This window comes from Kryptolebias marmoratus, linkage group LG10, assembly GCF_001649575.2.
Source record: "Kryptolebias marmoratus isolate JLee-2015 linkage group LG10, ASM164957v2, whole genome shotgun sequence".
Classification (NCBI taxonomy): Eukaryota; Metazoa; Chordata; class Actinopteri; order Cyprinodontiformes; family Rivulidae; genus Kryptolebias; species Kryptolebias marmoratus.
The window spans coordinates 10,976,840-10,994,344 of NC_051439.1; the positions used below are offsets into that span (position 1 = coordinate 10,976,840).

At 44.2% G+C, this 17,505-nt stretch overlaps 2 protein-coding genes across 5 annotated transcripts in view; one reads left to right on the forward strand and one right to left on the reverse strand.

Annotated features, from left to right (window-relative positions):
* Window positions 1-9,753, forward strand: part of fancm (FA complementation group M) — a 31,774-nt gene extending 22,021 nt beyond the window's left edge. The window contains exons 14-24 of one of the 3 annotated variants that reach the window (XM_025005057.2): window positions 3,513-5,214; window positions 5,325-5,413; window positions 5,808-5,876; window positions 5,965-6,084; window positions 6,276-6,441; window positions 6,534-6,640; window positions 6,953-7,425; window positions 7,511-7,598; window positions 7,991-8,321; window positions 8,439-8,733; window positions 8,818-9,753. In XM_025005057.2, the coding sequence (XP_024860825.1) occupies window positions 3,513-5,214; window positions 5,325-5,413; window positions 5,808-5,876; window positions 5,965-6,084; window positions 6,276-6,441; window positions 6,534-6,640; window positions 6,953-7,425; window positions 7,511-7,598; window positions 7,991-8,321; window positions 8,439-8,733; window positions 8,818-8,944 (3,567 nt within the window). In that variant the 3' untranslated portion in view covers window positions 8,945-9,753. Of the gene's footprint in view, window positions 1-3,512; window positions 5,215-5,324; window positions 5,414-5,807; window positions 5,877-5,964; window positions 6,085-6,275; window positions 6,442-6,533; window positions 6,641-6,952; window positions 7,426-7,510; window positions 7,599-7,990; window positions 8,335-8,438; window positions 8,734-8,817 lie in introns of those variants that run through there. The other 2 variants (XM_017413988.3, XM_037977785.1) reach the window with 2 other exon arrangements.
* Window positions 9,754-10,944: 1,191 nt separating this feature from the next.
* On the reverse strand, window positions 10,945-15,586 carry LOC108234600 (mitochondrial basic amino acids transporter). 2 transcript variants are annotated; one of them, XM_017413922.3, is made up of 4 exons: window positions 15,205-15,586; window positions 13,778-13,821; window positions 12,519-12,602; window positions 10,945-11,912 (listed from the first exon to the last, which is right to left on the reverse strand). In XM_017413922.3, exons 1-4 carry the CDS (start codon window positions 15,236-15,238, stop codon window positions 11,142-11,144), a joined length of 933 nt encoding a protein of 310 aa, XP_017269411.1. In that variant the 5' UTR covers window positions 15,239-15,586; the 3' UTR covers window positions 10,945-11,141. The 2 variants fall into 2 exon arrangements, with proteins under 2 accessions (XP_017269411.1, XP_017269421.1); XM_017413932.3 differs by lacking the exons at window positions 13,778-13,821; window positions 15,205-15,586 and adding an exon at window positions 12,921-13,701.
* Window positions 15,587-17,505: the final 1,919 nt, after the last annotated feature.

A 17,505-nucleotide genomic window follows, 5' to 3' on the forward strand; every position in this document is an offset into this window, starting at 1 on the left:
AAAATATTTGACTTAATTTGATGCTTTTGTTTACGTTACGCAGTCTCCAGACTATTTTTAGGAGAATAACCAAGGGGGAAAAAAAACAAAACAAGCTCAAATCTTGTTATGATGAGAAATTTAATTTAAAAATTCCTGGAAGGATCTGATTTCCAATCGGACTGTTTCTCACAAAACTGAATCAGAACATGTATTCAGAAAGAACAAAGAAAGTCAGTTTTTAAAATGAAAGCAAATCCGTTCTGTTTTTTTTGTTTCTTTTGCCGTTTTATCGGGCTTTCTTTGTTTTTGTTAGTTTGACCTCATGACCAGATTCACAATAGAGCTTGATAACCATCATTCTTTTCAGCTCTGCAGTGGATGCTGTTATTTTACTTCCATCGTCTGAACGAGCAGAGAAGCCTCCCCACCTTTTGCCTTCTGTCACTCAAGAGTATTTTTGCTCATTTTCCACCATTCTTCTTCTTCCTTTTTTTTGTCTTCTTTTGATCACACTGCCGTCTGGAATGAGCACACTGTCTCTTTGTAACAAAAACATGGAGGGCTCGCACGTGGGCCCCCCCTCACACGTGATTATGCAACGGTTCCGTGAACCGTTACATAACACCAGGAAGCTGGAAGTAGGTCAGCCCATGATGACCTACATGCGCAAGGGGGAGAACGGGTCCAAAATTAAAAAAAAAAAAGTAAAAAAAATGAACAATGCCAAGAAAAATGTGACGGAGAGTTACAGAAGAGTGAGTTTTCACATTAGTGCTGATTCCCACACAGCTGTTTAGTTCAGGAGGAAGTGTTGATTGGACTTGAGTGGTTGGAAGCAACTCGACTAATTTGTCCTGCATGGGTTATTAGATTAACACTGGATATTTATTGCCCATGTCTGTTCACTGGACAGGCATTAAAGAACAGGGTTTCCCCCAGAAAAGAGGCTAAGCCCGGTGGTAGGTGGCCAATCGTCGTCCGACTGTGATTTAGTAAAAAAAAAAAAAAAAGGATAAAAGTTGACAGGAAAGTTGAAAATATGGCTATTTATTATGTAATATTGTAAGATATTTGTGCCAAATATTTACGCAACTACAGTTTCACAAAAAGGCACTTTTGAAATACGTTTTTAAACAAAAATACAATTAAAATAAATACAAATTGTTTGCACCTAATTTGAATCCTAATTTAAGTCACATTTACAAATAAATTAAATCAACATAAATGGAAAAAGTGCAAACAAGGCACCAACACATGACTCACGTCAAGGCCAATGAATAACAACAGAGAACTCTGAGAATCAGACAGATGCTGTACTGTACTGTGCTTTTTGTGGCACAGGCTGCATGTTGGATCACTACATGGAACAACAAAACAAAGCATAATGCTGAATTTAATAGCATCATTTTACTGGTAAACATGGATAATATTTTCACTAAGCACAAACCATGCTTACCATATTCAGTCTTGTAAAGCCACCTGCTGAATTTCGGCTCAACTAACCATTTTTGGTTAAACCCGCTGAATCGATGTTTATGGCTGCGGCTTTGACGACCTGCTAACTCCAGGTAGGCCTCAGGGCTCATTAGGGTCCTGCAGGGCTCCGCGAACGGCAAAGGGATACCCTGGGGGAAAACCCTGAAAGAAACTCTCAGAAAGTAATAATTGGATGAACATTTACAACTGATTAACTTGTGGAGTTAGCTAACACTAAAATGGTTATAAGTCAGACACTTTTACGGAAATTGAGCTAAAATATGATGGAGTAGTAGCTGGGAGACATTCACAACACTTTCACTGAGCGTGCGCAGTATTGTGCATTTGACCAAAAAGGCAAACAAAAGACGATTACTTTCTATTAAAGATTTTTTCTCGGGGACTTTGTGTATCAGAGTAATAGCAGCCAGTACTGAAAAGCTTCTCGTTCATTCAGTTTGCGGGTGGAGTCGGTGTAAGCTGCTGGTCTGCCTTCCATGTTTGGAAACAAAGTCATGCAGGCCGATTAACACAGACGAGGCATGCGTTGTGCTTGCTCGTGGGCATCAAATTCATGTGGTTATTGCGGCGCGATGAGATAATCGGCAAAGAGGGGTTTCCACTTTGCGGAGCCGGCCTAAAACGCCCATCACCACGTGAAACCTCCCGCTCTCTACGGCAACCTGTTCTCACCACGACTATTTTGGTCTCTAGGTCCAGAAACCCTAATCTGATCATTAATTAATTGTGCAAGGGTTCAGATAAATCTACTGGAAAGTTCTCATTGGATTTCAACGAGAAATGTGAAAATAATGCAGCTTTTTTTTGCAAGATTCTTCCAGATTCTTTCGTCCTTTGCGTGTCCGATAAATATTTAAATATGTAGTATGCCATTGATTATCCCTAAAACTTTGTGTTTTTCTTGTTAACCCATACCAAAACATTTATAATGATTGTATTATTTAAATCTGGTCAGCAGGTATTAAACATTTAATCTTTGAGAGCAGTTTGTTGTAGCCACAAAGGACTTTTGTTCCTTTTTCTTTTCAGCGACAAGTATTTGACCTTCTGTGAAAATTGCAAAATTCTCAAACGTTAATGGGAGATTGTGACGGCAGCAAGCAGCTCGGTGTTCGCCTGACAGCGGGTTAAAACAGAAATAAAAATAACTAGAACCACTCTCAGACTGTGCCAAGGCTGAGGCTAATGCCCAACTCGCAGTGGTTTCAATCCACATTTTTCCTTTTTTTTCTTTTTACCAAATTCTACTTCTCCTGATACAAATGCGCATTTTCCTCTGATTTCTTCCATTTGGGTCACGCATTAACGTCCTTCTTTGAAACTGTGAGCACATTCCCCTCTAAAATGTTGGCTTAATAGATCAGAAACCGTGCTCCGATTTAATCCATTTAATGCCGCGTGAGGGATTAAAACTTTTGAGTTTTATTGTGGAGTAATTAGAATAATGTGTTCATGTCGTTCAGCCTTTTAGGGCCAAAAAGGCTTAATGAAATGAAGACATGAGTGACTTTCTCCAAGTCAGTGGCACAGAAAAGGGGGGATTTTTGAGATATTTTTTAGGATGTGGGACTTTTTAGTAGCTTCCCTCTGGTTTTGCTTTTTTTTTTTTTTTTTTTTTTTTTTTTAAGCTTTTATTTAAAAAGCAAAATCTGTGCTTTTCCTTTCTGGGTCCATCGAGCCTCTTCCTCCTCCTCCTGGTCACAGGTCCAGCTGGAAGCCTGTCGGTCCAGGCAGGAAACCACTTCAGGTGAATCACTTCCAGGTCACAAGTCTGCACAGATGACCGGTGTTGAGGCGATCGCAGTGCGTTTGTTTTTAGAATCCAGCAGGGAAGAGATGACATAAGGGAAGCATTTTGAACATTTTCAAGCGCATTGATCTTTTTTTTTTTTAAATGAGGCATGAAAAAGCACACATTACATCACAACTTTTGGTTCTCCAGTGTAACCTCTCTTCATAGGACACTTCCTGATCAGCTTACAGTTCGATGCTGTTTTAATAGGCGAACTTTGTGTGTGTGTGTTTGTCTTCAGGGGGAATGTCATTACGAACAGGAGCTTCTTCCTTACCTTCATAAAGAAGACGCTGAGAAAAACAGACCGAAGAAACAGAAGGGCACAAAGCTCTGCAATAAAAGCACCAACAGAAAGCCCAAACCCCCTCACGCTGCCTGGTCTGAGCTGGAACGTATCGATGAGGAAACGGAGAGGGAAAATGCGACTGGTGCAGGGTTAGTTTCCTCACTGGCTGTAACAAAACAAAAACTTCCTGTTGAAAATGACTCTGAGGTTCCTTGTGATGAGGCCACAGATCACTTAGGACCCGAGGGAGAGTCTTCCAATAATGAGGAAAATGACTCTGCCATCATGAACGTCACCGAGGCAGGTCAAGCGCTCGCAGATCTTGTGAATCTGGACGGTATTTCACAAGTGAATGATAAAAATGATGAAGATTTTGAGCTTCAGACCATGTTCTACCTCCCGAAATGGAATTCAGGACCAGTCTTCCACTCCAAACCAAGAGAAGATACGAGTCTGAAGGCCATCCTCGCCAATGTGGCTGAGCTTCTGTCTCGATCTCCGCCATCGCTGGCCGACGTTTTAGAAGAGGACGAAGCCGCGCCGTTCCTTCCACCTTCTCCTCAGCCGCCTCAGCCACCGTTCCGCGTCAGTTTCAGTCTGGACGTGGACGACGACGAGGAAAACGAGGTTGTTGCTGACGATGTGCCCCTCGTACCGGATTTAGATAAATCCTCCGGGGGTAAAGATGAGCTCCTTGTCGAAGCAGCAGCCAGCAGTCCCACCTGGGATGAGGTGTTCGAGGACGATGAAGTCACTTTTGAAGCCAACAGGGAGGCAGAATTCAAATGCCGACATGATTCCAAGGAGGAACATGAAATGAAGAGTAAAAATGATGGCACGGCGAAAGAGCGTGACGACTGGGACGGCATGAGGGACGAGTTAACGTCACACATGATGGGTAGCGACGTGAAGGATAACGCCACTGTACGCTTCCAGATGGATCACAGCATGGATCTGTTTGAGGACGATGAAGCCTTCCTGCAGATGACAATTCCAGACATTCTCACTCCGGAAGATGGCGTCACACCCGGGACATCCCTCAACTCCAGGAACAACAACAACACTGACAACAACACTGCACCTGTGTATTCGTCACCAAAACCATCCCGGTTACCTGGCGGCACACACATGACTGAGTCGGAAGGCAGAAACCAGACTTTAAACTCAGGACTTCCCACTCAAAGTAAACCTGTCACAGATGAGCCACAGAAAGTTGCTCCTCATTTAAATTCTTCAATTCAAGGAAACCCAGAGTCAAAAGACGGCTCCCACCACGTCTTCTCTGTTAATTTCGACCTCGGTTCTTTACTCGAAGACTCCGAAGACGACACAGAGGATGGCGCTCTCCCTTCCTCTTCATCGCCTGCAAAGCAGAATCACTCTGCTGTGTCTCTGCCACCTGTTTCTAAATCATCCACACCTATTAACAGCTTCAACAGACTCTTCAGTCAGTCCAAGGTTTCCTTGGCACGTATGCCGACAGGGTGTGGGATGTTGAAACGGGAGGCCCTCCTGTCTCCAATCCCATCCTCGGGAGCCAGGAGGACACTCGCGCCCGGTCCTGCCAGGCTGGCGTCCTTCAGCTTCAAACAAACAGGAAACAGCTCTCGACAGGAATGTGTTCCCAGGATCAACTCTCCTCCTCCTCCTCCAGGTTTGATGAGAAATAATTCTTGATGTAAAATTTGTGCTTGTTTTTCTGTGCCTCCGTCCATCTGGAGTCTCCTGTCAATATCTGCACGTTTGTGTCTTTTTGACTCCCAGCAGAGTGCTGCAGCGATAGCGAGGAGGAAGTCGTGTTTCACAAACGGAGACGTGAGAACAAGGTCAACCCGTTGTCGTCCCCAGAAGTGGTGAGCTTTGGAAACACGCATCCTCGTCACCCATGCTACGGACACTAATGATGTTAGCATCACTATTACAGATAATCAGAGTAAATTAGAGAAACGTTCTTATTTGTGACAATAAAAGCAATTTATTTAGCATTAAACATTTTACAGACAGGTTGTTGCAGCTCTTTTTATAGTGTTTGGACTTTTACAATAAATTTATATCAGGTTCTTATTTCTAAGGAGGGAACAAAAGCAAAGACAAGCTCAGTCTTCCTCTGTCATTTCCAAGATACCTGTAGTTGTCATGGTAACCACCAGTAGGACCTGAACCCCATGTTGGTGCACTGATAAGCTGCAAATAATACAAACGCTCAAGTCTCTGAGTCTGAAATCCAGCATGTTTCGTTTGACTTAGTCTAAGATCACGAGTGACGTGGACTCCCCAGTGGTGGTGAAGAAGAAACGTTTTTCTGCACGCAACCCTGTAAGTGCTCCCACGAGCGCTCCTCTGTGAAGAAATGCAACAGTGTTATTAGCAATGGCCCCAAACGAATCTACTCTTTTCCCTGCAGCTGGATGAAACGCTGGGCAAAGCTGCTTCCGACGATGATTTCCGGGATGACTCCACGTTCGCACGCGGACCCTCAGCTCCAGCAGCTAAAAGGAAAGAACGCCAACATGTCAGAGAACAGGTCTGTTCGGTAACAGATGCCGATGTTTTGGTGTACGAGTGCTTTTGTTTAAAACCCTATTTGCTGATGCCACTAAAAATGAACGCACGTTGAGCCTTTATCCAAATTTCGTGCTTTAAAAATGCGGCGGCGTCATCCGTCAGCTGCGCAGACACCTTCAGGTGACATTTTCCCTGCTGTTTCCGCGTCAGAGCGCCAAACGCCACAAAGCGCGTCAGTTTCTGGACGAGGAGGCCGAACTGTCGGAAGATGAGGAGGGGGCTGGCGTTTCGTCTGACGAGGAAGACGGCGACGACCTGGATCGGTCTCTTGCCGGCTTCGTGGTCGACAACACCCACCTCTCCCAGGAGCTGAACGGTAGCTTGCTGCGGTGGACATTTCACGCACGTTAATGTGAGACGTGACGGACGTTTACTCTTTGGTTTCCTGTCTGTTCTTCGTTCCGACAGACTCAGAGATGCATGGGGTTTACTTGAAGTCGGTGAGAAGCCCTGCGGTTCAGGGCAAATTCAAAATGTCCTACAGAAACCATCACAACATGGACATTTTCTCTCAGGTACACGCCAAAAGGCAAACGCAGACTGATGTCTTTTAATGTGTGTCTGTTTGTCTGTAGATCTCATAAACCACTGGATAGTTTTTAATGAAGCTTGAAGAACATTTCCAACTAATCAACCTAATCTAAGATGATCACCACAGCTATTTAACTTTAGCCTGCAGAAACATGGCTATAGATCAGTGAATTTTACAGATATTGAGCTAGAATTTGGTGTGGGAGTCACTGAGAGTCATACACATCACATACCTTCAGGAAATGCTAGGTCTTTCTTTAATCTGCGTCCTTCCTGTCCTTCTCACTTGTGTCCAGGTGCCTGAGATGGACGAGACGTATTCAGAGGACAGCTTTGTGGTTGGCAGCGATGAAGAGGAGCCGGACAGCTACGAGGAAGAGGCCGAGGACGTAGAGCTCATGCCCGAGGCCTCGTACGTGGACGGGAGGAGGCAGTACGCAACCAGGCGGAGGGTTTTTCTGCACAAAGCCAGAGCTGGAGCCGGATCCGAGAGCGGCGCCGGCCCTCCGTCTGAGCCAAGAGCCGCGGCGAAAGCCAAACGCTCCCGGGTCATACGCATTCACGATTCCAGCGAGGAGGAGCTGGACGGAGGGAGCGAAAGGGTGGATCTCGGCACAGGAGGACACGATGCTTCTTTGCAGCCAAACAAGAGGCGACAAGGAACCACTGTGGAGAAATCTACTCCTTCACCTGCCACTTTAGCTTCCAAAGTCTCATTGTTGAATAAAGCACAAAGAAGCTCAGTGAGTGAAGAGCAGAGAAACCAGAGGTAAAAAAAAAAGAAAGAAATCCTCATCTGCTTTCACAAAAGCTGACTCACCAACCACCTGAGCGTTGTTTTCTGTTTCCTGCAGGTGTCGGCAGAACGTAGAAAACCAGCATCTTCTCTCTAATGAGCTTGACTTTGTCGAGTCCGAGTTTTCCTCGAAGAAAGAACCCCAGGTACGTCCAAACAGGAAGTGGCACAGAAACGCCTGTCCTCAGAGCTGAAATACAGCTTTGTAGATAAATCACTGGGTGTGCAGCTACAGCCGATTAACCTCCAGAGTCGACCCAGTTAAACATGGATGCTTTAAAAACACAAAAGTGGCTGTAACTCACTCAGTTTTACAAAAGCGGAGCTAAAGTTTGGCGTGGTAGTAGCTGAGAGTCATCCTCAACACCTACTGCAAGCACTAACAGATCACCCATTAACTCCCAATACTGTTTGAGATCACACACAGTCATTTACAAGGTTTTACCAGAACAGCTATAACTGTATCCCCTCCTAGTCTGAAGATTGGCGGGTGATATGCATTCCTGCAAGGAATACTAGTTGCTTTATCTTTTTCCAGGAACTCCCCACTGCTTCTTCAGTGCCTGACCTGCCAGCGAAAGAGCCGCCCTCTCTGCCCGGCTCTGCCTGCATCCTGGTGGACAGCCGCTGCCTCAGTAGCGGCGTGGAGCTGCTGGCCAGCCTGCGTCAGCGGCACGCCGCGGCGGTCCACGTGTGCTCCCTGGACGGCAGCTACTTCATCGTCAGCAGCCGCATGGCTGTGGAGCGGCAGAGCCAGTCGGACTTGGCCTCGACGCAGAACAGGAAGCGGCTGATCGAAAGAATAAGCAGCCTGCTCGGGTTGTTTGAACGGGTTTGTCTGATCGTGGAGAAGGATCGAACCAAAACAGGTGCCTTCTTAAAGTTACGCTCTCCGTTTTTGACCAGCGACAGGGAACACTCAGCAAGATCTGCAAAATCTTTCAAGTTTCTTATCTGATTTACTAATGAATCCGCCTCTATTTCAGGCGAGATCTCACGTCTGTTTCAGCGCACTCGTTACTACGACAGCACTTTAGCGGCGCTGGTGGGCGCAGGCATCCGCTTGCTGTGGAGCGCCGGCGCCGAGGAGAGCGCCGGCCTGCTGGCTGACCTGGCGAAGCTGGAGCACCGTAAAGGTCAGGGCATCTCTGTGCCCCTCGAGGTCAAAGGGCAGCACAGGCAGCAGGCCCTGCAGCTGTACCTGAGCCTGCCTTCAGTCAGCTACGTGCACGCTCTCAGCCTGAGCCACAACTTCTCTTCGATCGCCCAGCTAATGAACAGGTAAAGGGAACTTAAGGTGCGGCGTACCGCAGCGAGACCAGGGCTGCTCTGTTCTTCTTTTAACGACGTGTTTTGCTCCCGCAGCTCGATTGAGGCCATACAGAAAGGAGGCTGCATGAGTCGACCCAGAGCCGAGGAGATCTATCGCTTCCTGCGCTACTCCTGTGACTCGGCCCTCGTAAATGCATCAAAAGCAGGAAAACGCAACTAGCACTTTGACAAAATAACTAAAACACATCTCTGCATATTAGCTGCTGCAGTATTTGTCCACATCAACTTGTATTTCCTGCTCTCTGCCTTACTAGGAAGAAGGATATTTGTTACTATGTAACTGTACGGTCTGTTATTTCACCTCAGTGAGATCAGAGATTTATTTTTGCACAATAAGCTGAAGGAGCACAACTCGACCAAGTTAGTTTTATGCTGTGTTTTTAGTTGGGTGAGTTTTTCATGTCTCTCACAATGACAGCTATCCTGTCACAGCATTAACACTAAGATCATAGGAACTCACTTACTGAAACTTGAATATTTAATTTGTAAAATAATGTTTGTTTCCACCACACAGCTGCAACTGAAAGATGTGTAAAGCTTCTTAAATAAATGGACATTTTTACACATCATGGTCAGTATTGTCTGAGCACAACCTGTAATATTCATTTATAACCACTAGAGGTCAGCAGAGTCCCTCTAAAACTTTTTTTCACTTTTAATCATTAAATACTCTAAACCTTGTCACTTTTGGGGTTATAGGGTCAATATTTAAAAAAAAATAAAAGAGCCGAAATCCATGTATTTTAAAAACAAAAGTCTTTTTTATTTGAGCGGTCTTATCAAGAACTACATGTGCTAACTTGGTGCAAGGTATTGTACATAATCAAGCACAGAAGTAACATTCAGTGTTTCGATATCAAATGACATATCCACCTGTGAAGACAAACTCAGTTTAGAAAAAAAAAAAAGTTGCAAATAAAGTAAATCTAAACAACAACAACAAAAAAAATCCATTCACAATATGTACATCATTACATCTTTGGACATTCCCCAAAGTGTCAGACCTGCACAGCTTGACCTGGAGGAGTAACCATGACAACATGCAGGGGAAGTAGCAGCTTCTGTTTTTTAAATATGTTACTACCACTGTGTCAGGGGACAGTGTTGTAATTTTAATCACTTTATCCTAATTTAGGCTGGTAAATTTTCAATTTGTGTTTAAGCACAAACGGGTTGTAAAGTCTGCAGCCGTGGCAAAACTACTATCTCTGCCTCTAGGTGGCGCAAATTAGTGCACTGTTTTTAACCCTGTGGCACTAAGTTGGTCTGATGCTGCCCCCTTGTGGACAACGTGGAGCTCCACGAACACTGTGCCCAAACAAGATGACGGGAAGCAGGTTTAAAACACATTTTGGATTTTTAAAGACCCCACTTTTGACAAGCTACCCCATTTGGTCAACATTTCAATAAAATGTTGCCTAAGTAGGAAATACACAGCATAAAACCTCATTTTTGATTGCTATTATGGTTTCAGCCATACTTGTGGTTAACATACCATAAGGTGCTTTTTAGACACTGACGCCCACAACAGCAGTACATTTAATTTGATGATACACATAAAAAAGAAACATGATTTTGTGTTTGACTCTATCCAAATTATGTCTTTGTACCAACAGTTTTATTGTGAAAAGATTGTTGTAACCTCACAACTGATTAAAACTTTCAACAGCAGCTACATTTTGCATCAAACCCCTACTTCCTGCACTAGTCCATTGCAGGAATTTGCTTTTTACTGCCTCTTTTTTTTTTTTTTTAAATGTAACTGTTACTGCATTATCCTGAAACGCATTCAAATGGAGGTGAACAGCTTTGGTCAACAACAAAAAAAAAGTAAATGTAAATTTATAAATATTTCACTGAAAGGGAGCAGAATAGAGGCACCGATATGCCCAAATTTGTATATATTTTTTGGTAACCAAGAACATATCAAATACTGGACACTAGTTTAGCACAAACTACTCCATTACAACCTAAACACAGCATTGTAGACAAAGTAGTATTTCATTTCTTTGACTCTACATTTTAGGGACATGTAACATTCAAGATTCCTAATGTGCTAAAAAGTCACCATATGTACAAAAAAAAATATCTGTGGCTCAAAAGAAACCATATATACAAAAGCAGCTTCCAGCTTTTTTTTTTTTTATATATATATATATATATATATATATATATATATATTCTTCAAACACCACAAGTGGTTGAAGCTCCACCTGAACAGATGCTTACTAACAGTCAGTAGTTGTTTCTGATTATAAAACACCAGTTAACAGATCACAGACCTGCATTAAACAATGCTTTATATTGTAGGGATTCACTGACGGCTTTAACGACACTGGCTGCTGCTGCTCAGTGTCTTACATGCTGGTTGGCTGTGTCTGTTGCTGCAGAGGCTGCAGCTGGACACACTGAGGCTCAGAGTTCTGGATGCTGCATTCCTCTCCCTGCCGCATGTACATTAAAAACAAAGTCACGGTGGCGAACGTGGTGGCGTTCACCGGAAACGCGCGCAGCAGCGTGGACGTGAGCCCGCGCGTGAAAACCCGCCACCCTTCCTTCCGCAGACTCTGTCTGACGCAGTCCATGATGCCGCTGTACCTGTTCACGCCGCCGACGCCGTCCGCCTGCAGACGCGACTTGATCACGTCCACGGGGTAGGTGGAGAGCCACGAGGCGATGCCCGACATGCCACCGGCAAACAGCAGCTTCGGGATCATGTAGGGGTCTTCGGGCTCGCAGCCCAGGGAGCGCGTCAGCACGTCGTATGCGAGGAAGTACACGCCGAAGCCCGGCGTCTCGCGCAGAAGCGTGGTCACCATGCCACGGTTGATCCCTCGGAACCCCTCCTTGTTATAGATCCTCACCAGGCAGTCCAGGGAGTTCTTGTACACCTTCCTCTTAGACTTCTTCTCTCCGGTGCCTTGCATCTGCATGCGCGTCTTGGCCAGCTCCATCGGACAGCAGATGACACACTGGATGGCTCCAGCCGCGGCTCCAGCCAGGAACTGGTTCAGAGGAGTGTCGCGGCCGAGGTGCCGCATGGCGTTGCCTTGGACACCAAAAACGATGGCATTGATGAACGTCAGCCCCATCATGGGCGAGCCGATACCCTTATACAAACCCAGCATCTGCAGACAAAGGCGTCACAGGATGAACTGCCGAGTCACGTCACACTGAACAGCAGAACATCTTAAATGTTTCATTTGTGTTCATATACGCCAAAAAGTAAAACCTATAAAGATGTCATAGTTCTAAACTACATTATGGGAGAGTCTGCTGAAACCAAACAAGTCCGTACAGATTTCCACTCTAACCACATTCTATTAAACGATGACGATCAAGTTCCAGTACGAACATTTCTTAAATAAATCATAAGGAAATTAACATGTCGTTTTTTTTGTTTTTTTTTTAAGTGGCGTTGCAATTTTTACAATCAGAGACTCCACTGTGTGCCACAGTCATGCAGCCAGGCGTACTCTACAAATAGCGCAACGTCCGAAGCTTTATTTAGGCACGTGGGAAGAAGTTCTCGCTGACCCTGGCTGGGAGATACACGCCCTTCGCCTGCCGACCCTCCTTAAGTGGGAACATGCTGGTGGATGCATGATGGGGGAAGTAACTGAACACTTAACGGCCTGACGGCGAAAGCTACGCGTAAACCCCAAGAGGAAGTAGGAATATTCAAACGGTAATGTAACAATGTAAAGGACTAACAGGAAAGTTAAAAAGCTTACCGATTCCTGGCGTATGATTGACTGAAAGCAGTGAAACGTCCCACGGTACAGAGGTTTGTCCACATTTTGAACCTGAAGCCTCACCTGGGGAGGACAGCACTAACGTCAGACTCGTGTAAAGGAACTGCAAGGCCTGAAACGGCCACGATGCAAACAAAGGCAGCATACTTTAATACATGTTTACAGTGAAATAAGCAAACAGTTTTTTAAAAAAAATATGTATTTCTTTCAGGGTAAAAGAAAAGGCTTATGGGGTGCAACATGTGGGAGAAAAGAAAGAAAGAAAATCTTAACCGAGCAACAAGCTGAGTAAAGCAAACATGTCTTCTGCACTTTTATATATTTCTATAACTCAAGACAGGACATTTGGGTGAGAGAAAGAAAGACCTGGACCATACTTACTAGGTCACATATCCGTGGAGAGGTTGTTTATTTCTCTCTCTCATCTACAACACAGTGACACTGTAGCTGTTAAAGACAGCCGCCCCCAGCCCCGAGCAGACACCGGCTCAGGGAGAAATGACATTAAAAGCAACGTGTAAAAGAACTACAACCAAACCATTCACCATCTGTGTGTGCGCCTCTAAAAGCAGATGCAACAAATTCACACAATCATAAAAAAGGAACTAATATTATCACCTTACCATTCTTCCTAACACCTGAATTAGGGTCGTTTAATAAGTTACTGGCTTCAAGCAAAAACTGTCAATGTTCATGTGTATTTACAGAAATCTTTTAATGTTCAAACCACGCAAAAATGCAACTTTAGCGCATGATTTCACTTTATCAGTAATATAACAGAAAACATAAAGCCCATGACATTTTTTAACTTTGTGGTTAAGTGACTAGGATTAGGGAGTGTTGCTGCTCTAACTGAGGGCAATGTCCCCGTTTGGCCTCGTGATAATTTGATTATTTCAGTAAAAAAAAAAAGCAAGTTAATGAGAGCGCCTTACTGTTAACTTCAATGCATCTCTGAAAAATTAAAGCATACACATAACTTCAAACTGCAATGTACAATTATAACAGACTAAAATTATTCATTTGCAAAACAAAAAAACGCAACGTTAACAAAACATCAAAGATTGCCTTAAGGTTATTCAAAAATGGCTCAAACGAAGCTAGTTTAAACTCTGTGTACTGTCTGATTACCTTGATTCAAATTCAGGCTGCCTATTTTACTGTTCAGCACCAAACCAGGGAAGCTTGTTGATGCCTAGACATGAGTGTATGACGGGGAGGAAGAAGCAGACACCCACCTTTACAGTGTCAAATGGATGTCCAACCAAAACACCAGCAGCACCTACAAGACACACACACACACACACAATTTAAATCAGCTTACACTTATAACGAAAGGCCGAGCATTCTTTGTAGAGGGTGGATTTAAGCTATGTTGTCTTTGAGCAGCACATCACTAGATCCATCACCCGGCAGACAACGTGGCTCGATTTTAGGGAAGGTAGTGACGAGCAGTGTCACGACTCACCAGGGGAACATCAAACCACAGTGACCGAAGTGATATTGGGTTAAGTTATCAGCTGGTCAGTGCACTGCAACCAGTGACGACAGCTCTGAGCGGCCTGGCCTTGACTCATGTCAACGATCCCAGAACCCTCGCAGCAGTTACTTCTCACATAAGCCCACCCCTCCAAACCAAAAAAAAAAAAGGAGGCTTTTTCTATCTGGAAATGCAAACAAGCGCTTGGTCGTTAACTTACAGCAAAAGCAGCAGCTGAAGGGTAAAGGGTTGGATATAGGTTTGTGGGAAACGTCAAGCTGTGCCTCACCACATTCTCTGGGAATGCATGATGACACGTCCCCACACGCTTCTGCTGGCTTTAACAGACCAACCTTTCCACATGGGCCGCTCCGATGAGGAAACATGAATGTGTCAGTCAGTGAGACACCAGTCACAAATCAAGCTTGTGACATTTAAGTCACATATTACCAACTTCCATAGCAAATGCATCAGTGAGGAACTGGCTCTTGTTGCCGTCTGTGGTTAGGAAGGGAGTTTCACCTACATTAAAACTCAACATCTACAATGAGAACTGATCTGACTGAAAACAAAACAGCTGGCAAGAGCCTCCGAAGGGATTGTGTTATTCATAGCATTCAAACTATGTCTATTCAAAAGGGAGGTGGTTTGAATTCTTGTTTTCCTTTACAGGAGCATGAAAAACAACACCTCCCTTAAGTGGAATGACGATTAATAATCCCATTAATGCCAGCTTTTCACAGTCCTGGGTGGGAGGAAAAGCCTATCAGATGATATGTGAACTGCACATAGTTAGGATTGTCTGATTCTTTTATTTTTTTTTAAGAATTGGACGCATGTCTCGGGGTTTAGCACATTCTCTTAACGCTGGTGGCGTACATCCTATTTGAGCTGCAGGTACGGACTTTCCAAACAACTCGCATCCGGGTTTTCATCTTTTTCACTTCGGCACAAATAGGCGCACTTTAGGTGCCTTTCCCGCATCGCCGCGGGGGTGTCCTTTAATTTTTGTCATTTTTTTAAAATTATTTTCTCACGAACTGCCGCCGATAGGGAGCCTCTAAATCACTGCTCTCTCTCTGACTGAGCTGTACACGCGTCAAGAAAGCGATGGAAAAAAACCGAGGCGATGCTAATGCTAATGCTAGCCACTGATGCTAACGCAGCCGTCTGAAATCTACTTACCTCCAACGCAACCAGCTGCGAAGTCCAATGCCATTCCCTCACACAAAATGTAATGACAGAAATGTACAATTAACAAACTAACTACAGTGAGTTTTGGCTTAAAAGTAATATTTAACTGGCTAGTTACACCTCCCTGGCTTTGTGAGCCAGGCTTGCTCGGCTAACCGTTTTTTCTCCCTGCTGATGCCGACCGAACAACGGATGAGAAGCCAGCCCCGGACTCCGAGCGTCAAATAAATGGCTTTAATTTACGCCTTAAATCCTACTACTAGAGGTGCTCTTCCTGCCAAGCCTTTTCTATTTCTGAACCGCGGCACAAGGCGGGGGCTGGCGGCGCAAAAAGAAGGAGCGTGTGTGCCCTTTTTGAGACGGCCCAATCGGATTACTCGTAAGCAGACAACACCCCTGGTCGGTTCTGTCCGCCCCCCGCGCCCATTGGCTGCCGCCGGGTTAAAAGAGGGTTATATTGTCGCGGCTGATCCGTCCACCCGTCAAAATCAACACTGTTATCGCCCCGGGATTCGTCACCGACTGTGCAGCAACGATATAAACTGGGTGACCCTGAAAAACATTAAAAAAAAATCACACCGAGCCAAAAAAGAGGTTACAGCTTGAAATGACCCCCTATTGCTGACGCGTTCAGGGACCTGAAATACGGTGGGATTTTTTTAAACGTACGTGCAGGCATACGGCACATGACGCGACTATAGTTATCGCCCGCCGCTAAAAGGCGGAAGGACGATTATGTTTTTTCCCGGGTGCGTTCTTTGTCTGTACGGCCAACAAAATAAACAACAGGACGAGTTTCTGATAAAACTCTCAGGAAGTAGTTATCGGATATGCGTTTTGAAGCTGCAAAACCTGTAAATTTAAGATAGCAGACACCGCTAAGCGATTCCATAGCTGATCAGTTTTACAAATACTAAGCTAAAATTTGACGTGGAAGTAGCTGAGAGTCATCCACAACACACACACAGCCTGAGCGCCAACTCATAGCACAAGATTAGTTCATTAAAATGGTGCCATAAACGCTGCCTGTTAGCAGAATATCTCATGAACCAGTGGACAGAGTTTATTGAAACCCCCAGAAGGTTATCTATTGGCTGTGCATCTTCAATCCAATTCAAAATGGCCACCACAGCTAGTAGAGCATAGCCAACACAAAATTGGCTGTAGCTTGGTCGATTTTACAGATATTCAGCTAAATTTGATGTGGCAGTAGCTAAAAGACATTCATAATATAATATAATCCCATCCCTGCTGAGAATAAGATTGTTTTAGTTTAAAACTCTGGCATGAAAGGTGGCGGGTGACATGCAGTCCTTCAGGGAATGCTTTAATTGTCCTACAAGTGACAAATATACACAACCTCTTGACCTGGTTTTGACAGGGCAGCGTTTCCAAGAATCCGTTTGAGAAACTTTGGGCGCAGCCCCGACTGTCCGCTGACCCGGATTTCTGTGAAAGTTTTGTGAGCAGATACATTCTGTACATAACGAACAGTGAAGGACGAGAAGTGCCCTGCGTGTGAAGTTAAAATAAAATCCCTGAGTCGAGAGCAAAACAAGTTGCTCACTGATATGTTAGGAATTTGATATTCTTTTCCTCTTAACGTTCAGCCATGACGTGGCCAGTGATGCGCACAATCTGAAGTTTCAGTACTAATAAACTGCTTATTGACTTATGGTTTAAAATATGAGATACACTATATAAGCATTTCCAGGTTCAGGTGCGCCGTGAAACTCTAGTGTAGCTTATCTATAGTGTTTCCAGGAATGTCCTTCGTGTCTGTGAACTCCCATATGGGAGTCTTTACTCCTGGACTTCTAAGTACACCGCCCTTTATGGAATGACTGGAGATAAAAGTATATTTTTTTGTGTGTGTTCGTGGTTGCTTTTAAGCGCTTATCATTTCTAAAAGAACAAACTCTTTTGTGACAGATGAGATTTGACCTATACTTTTCTAGCACTGCAAAAAAACCAAAAAAAACCCCACCTGTGACTCAGATCTTTAAACTCCACTGGAGGAAAACTGCACAGCTAAAAACAACTTAATTTGTCATAGATGAATAATTATTTGTAATGTACTTTTTAAACCAGCATAACAAAAAGAAAGTGCTGCAGAGTCTTTTGCTTTACTGATAAACTATTTTAGGTGTACAATGTTGCTTATAAGTTAAAAACTATGATTATTCATTGTCAAGTTTCCAGAAAATCCTTTTCCTTAACTTTTATTGTTATACGCTGGATGAAGCCTGATGATTATTTAGACCGTGATTACATAAACATTGACTCAAGTTC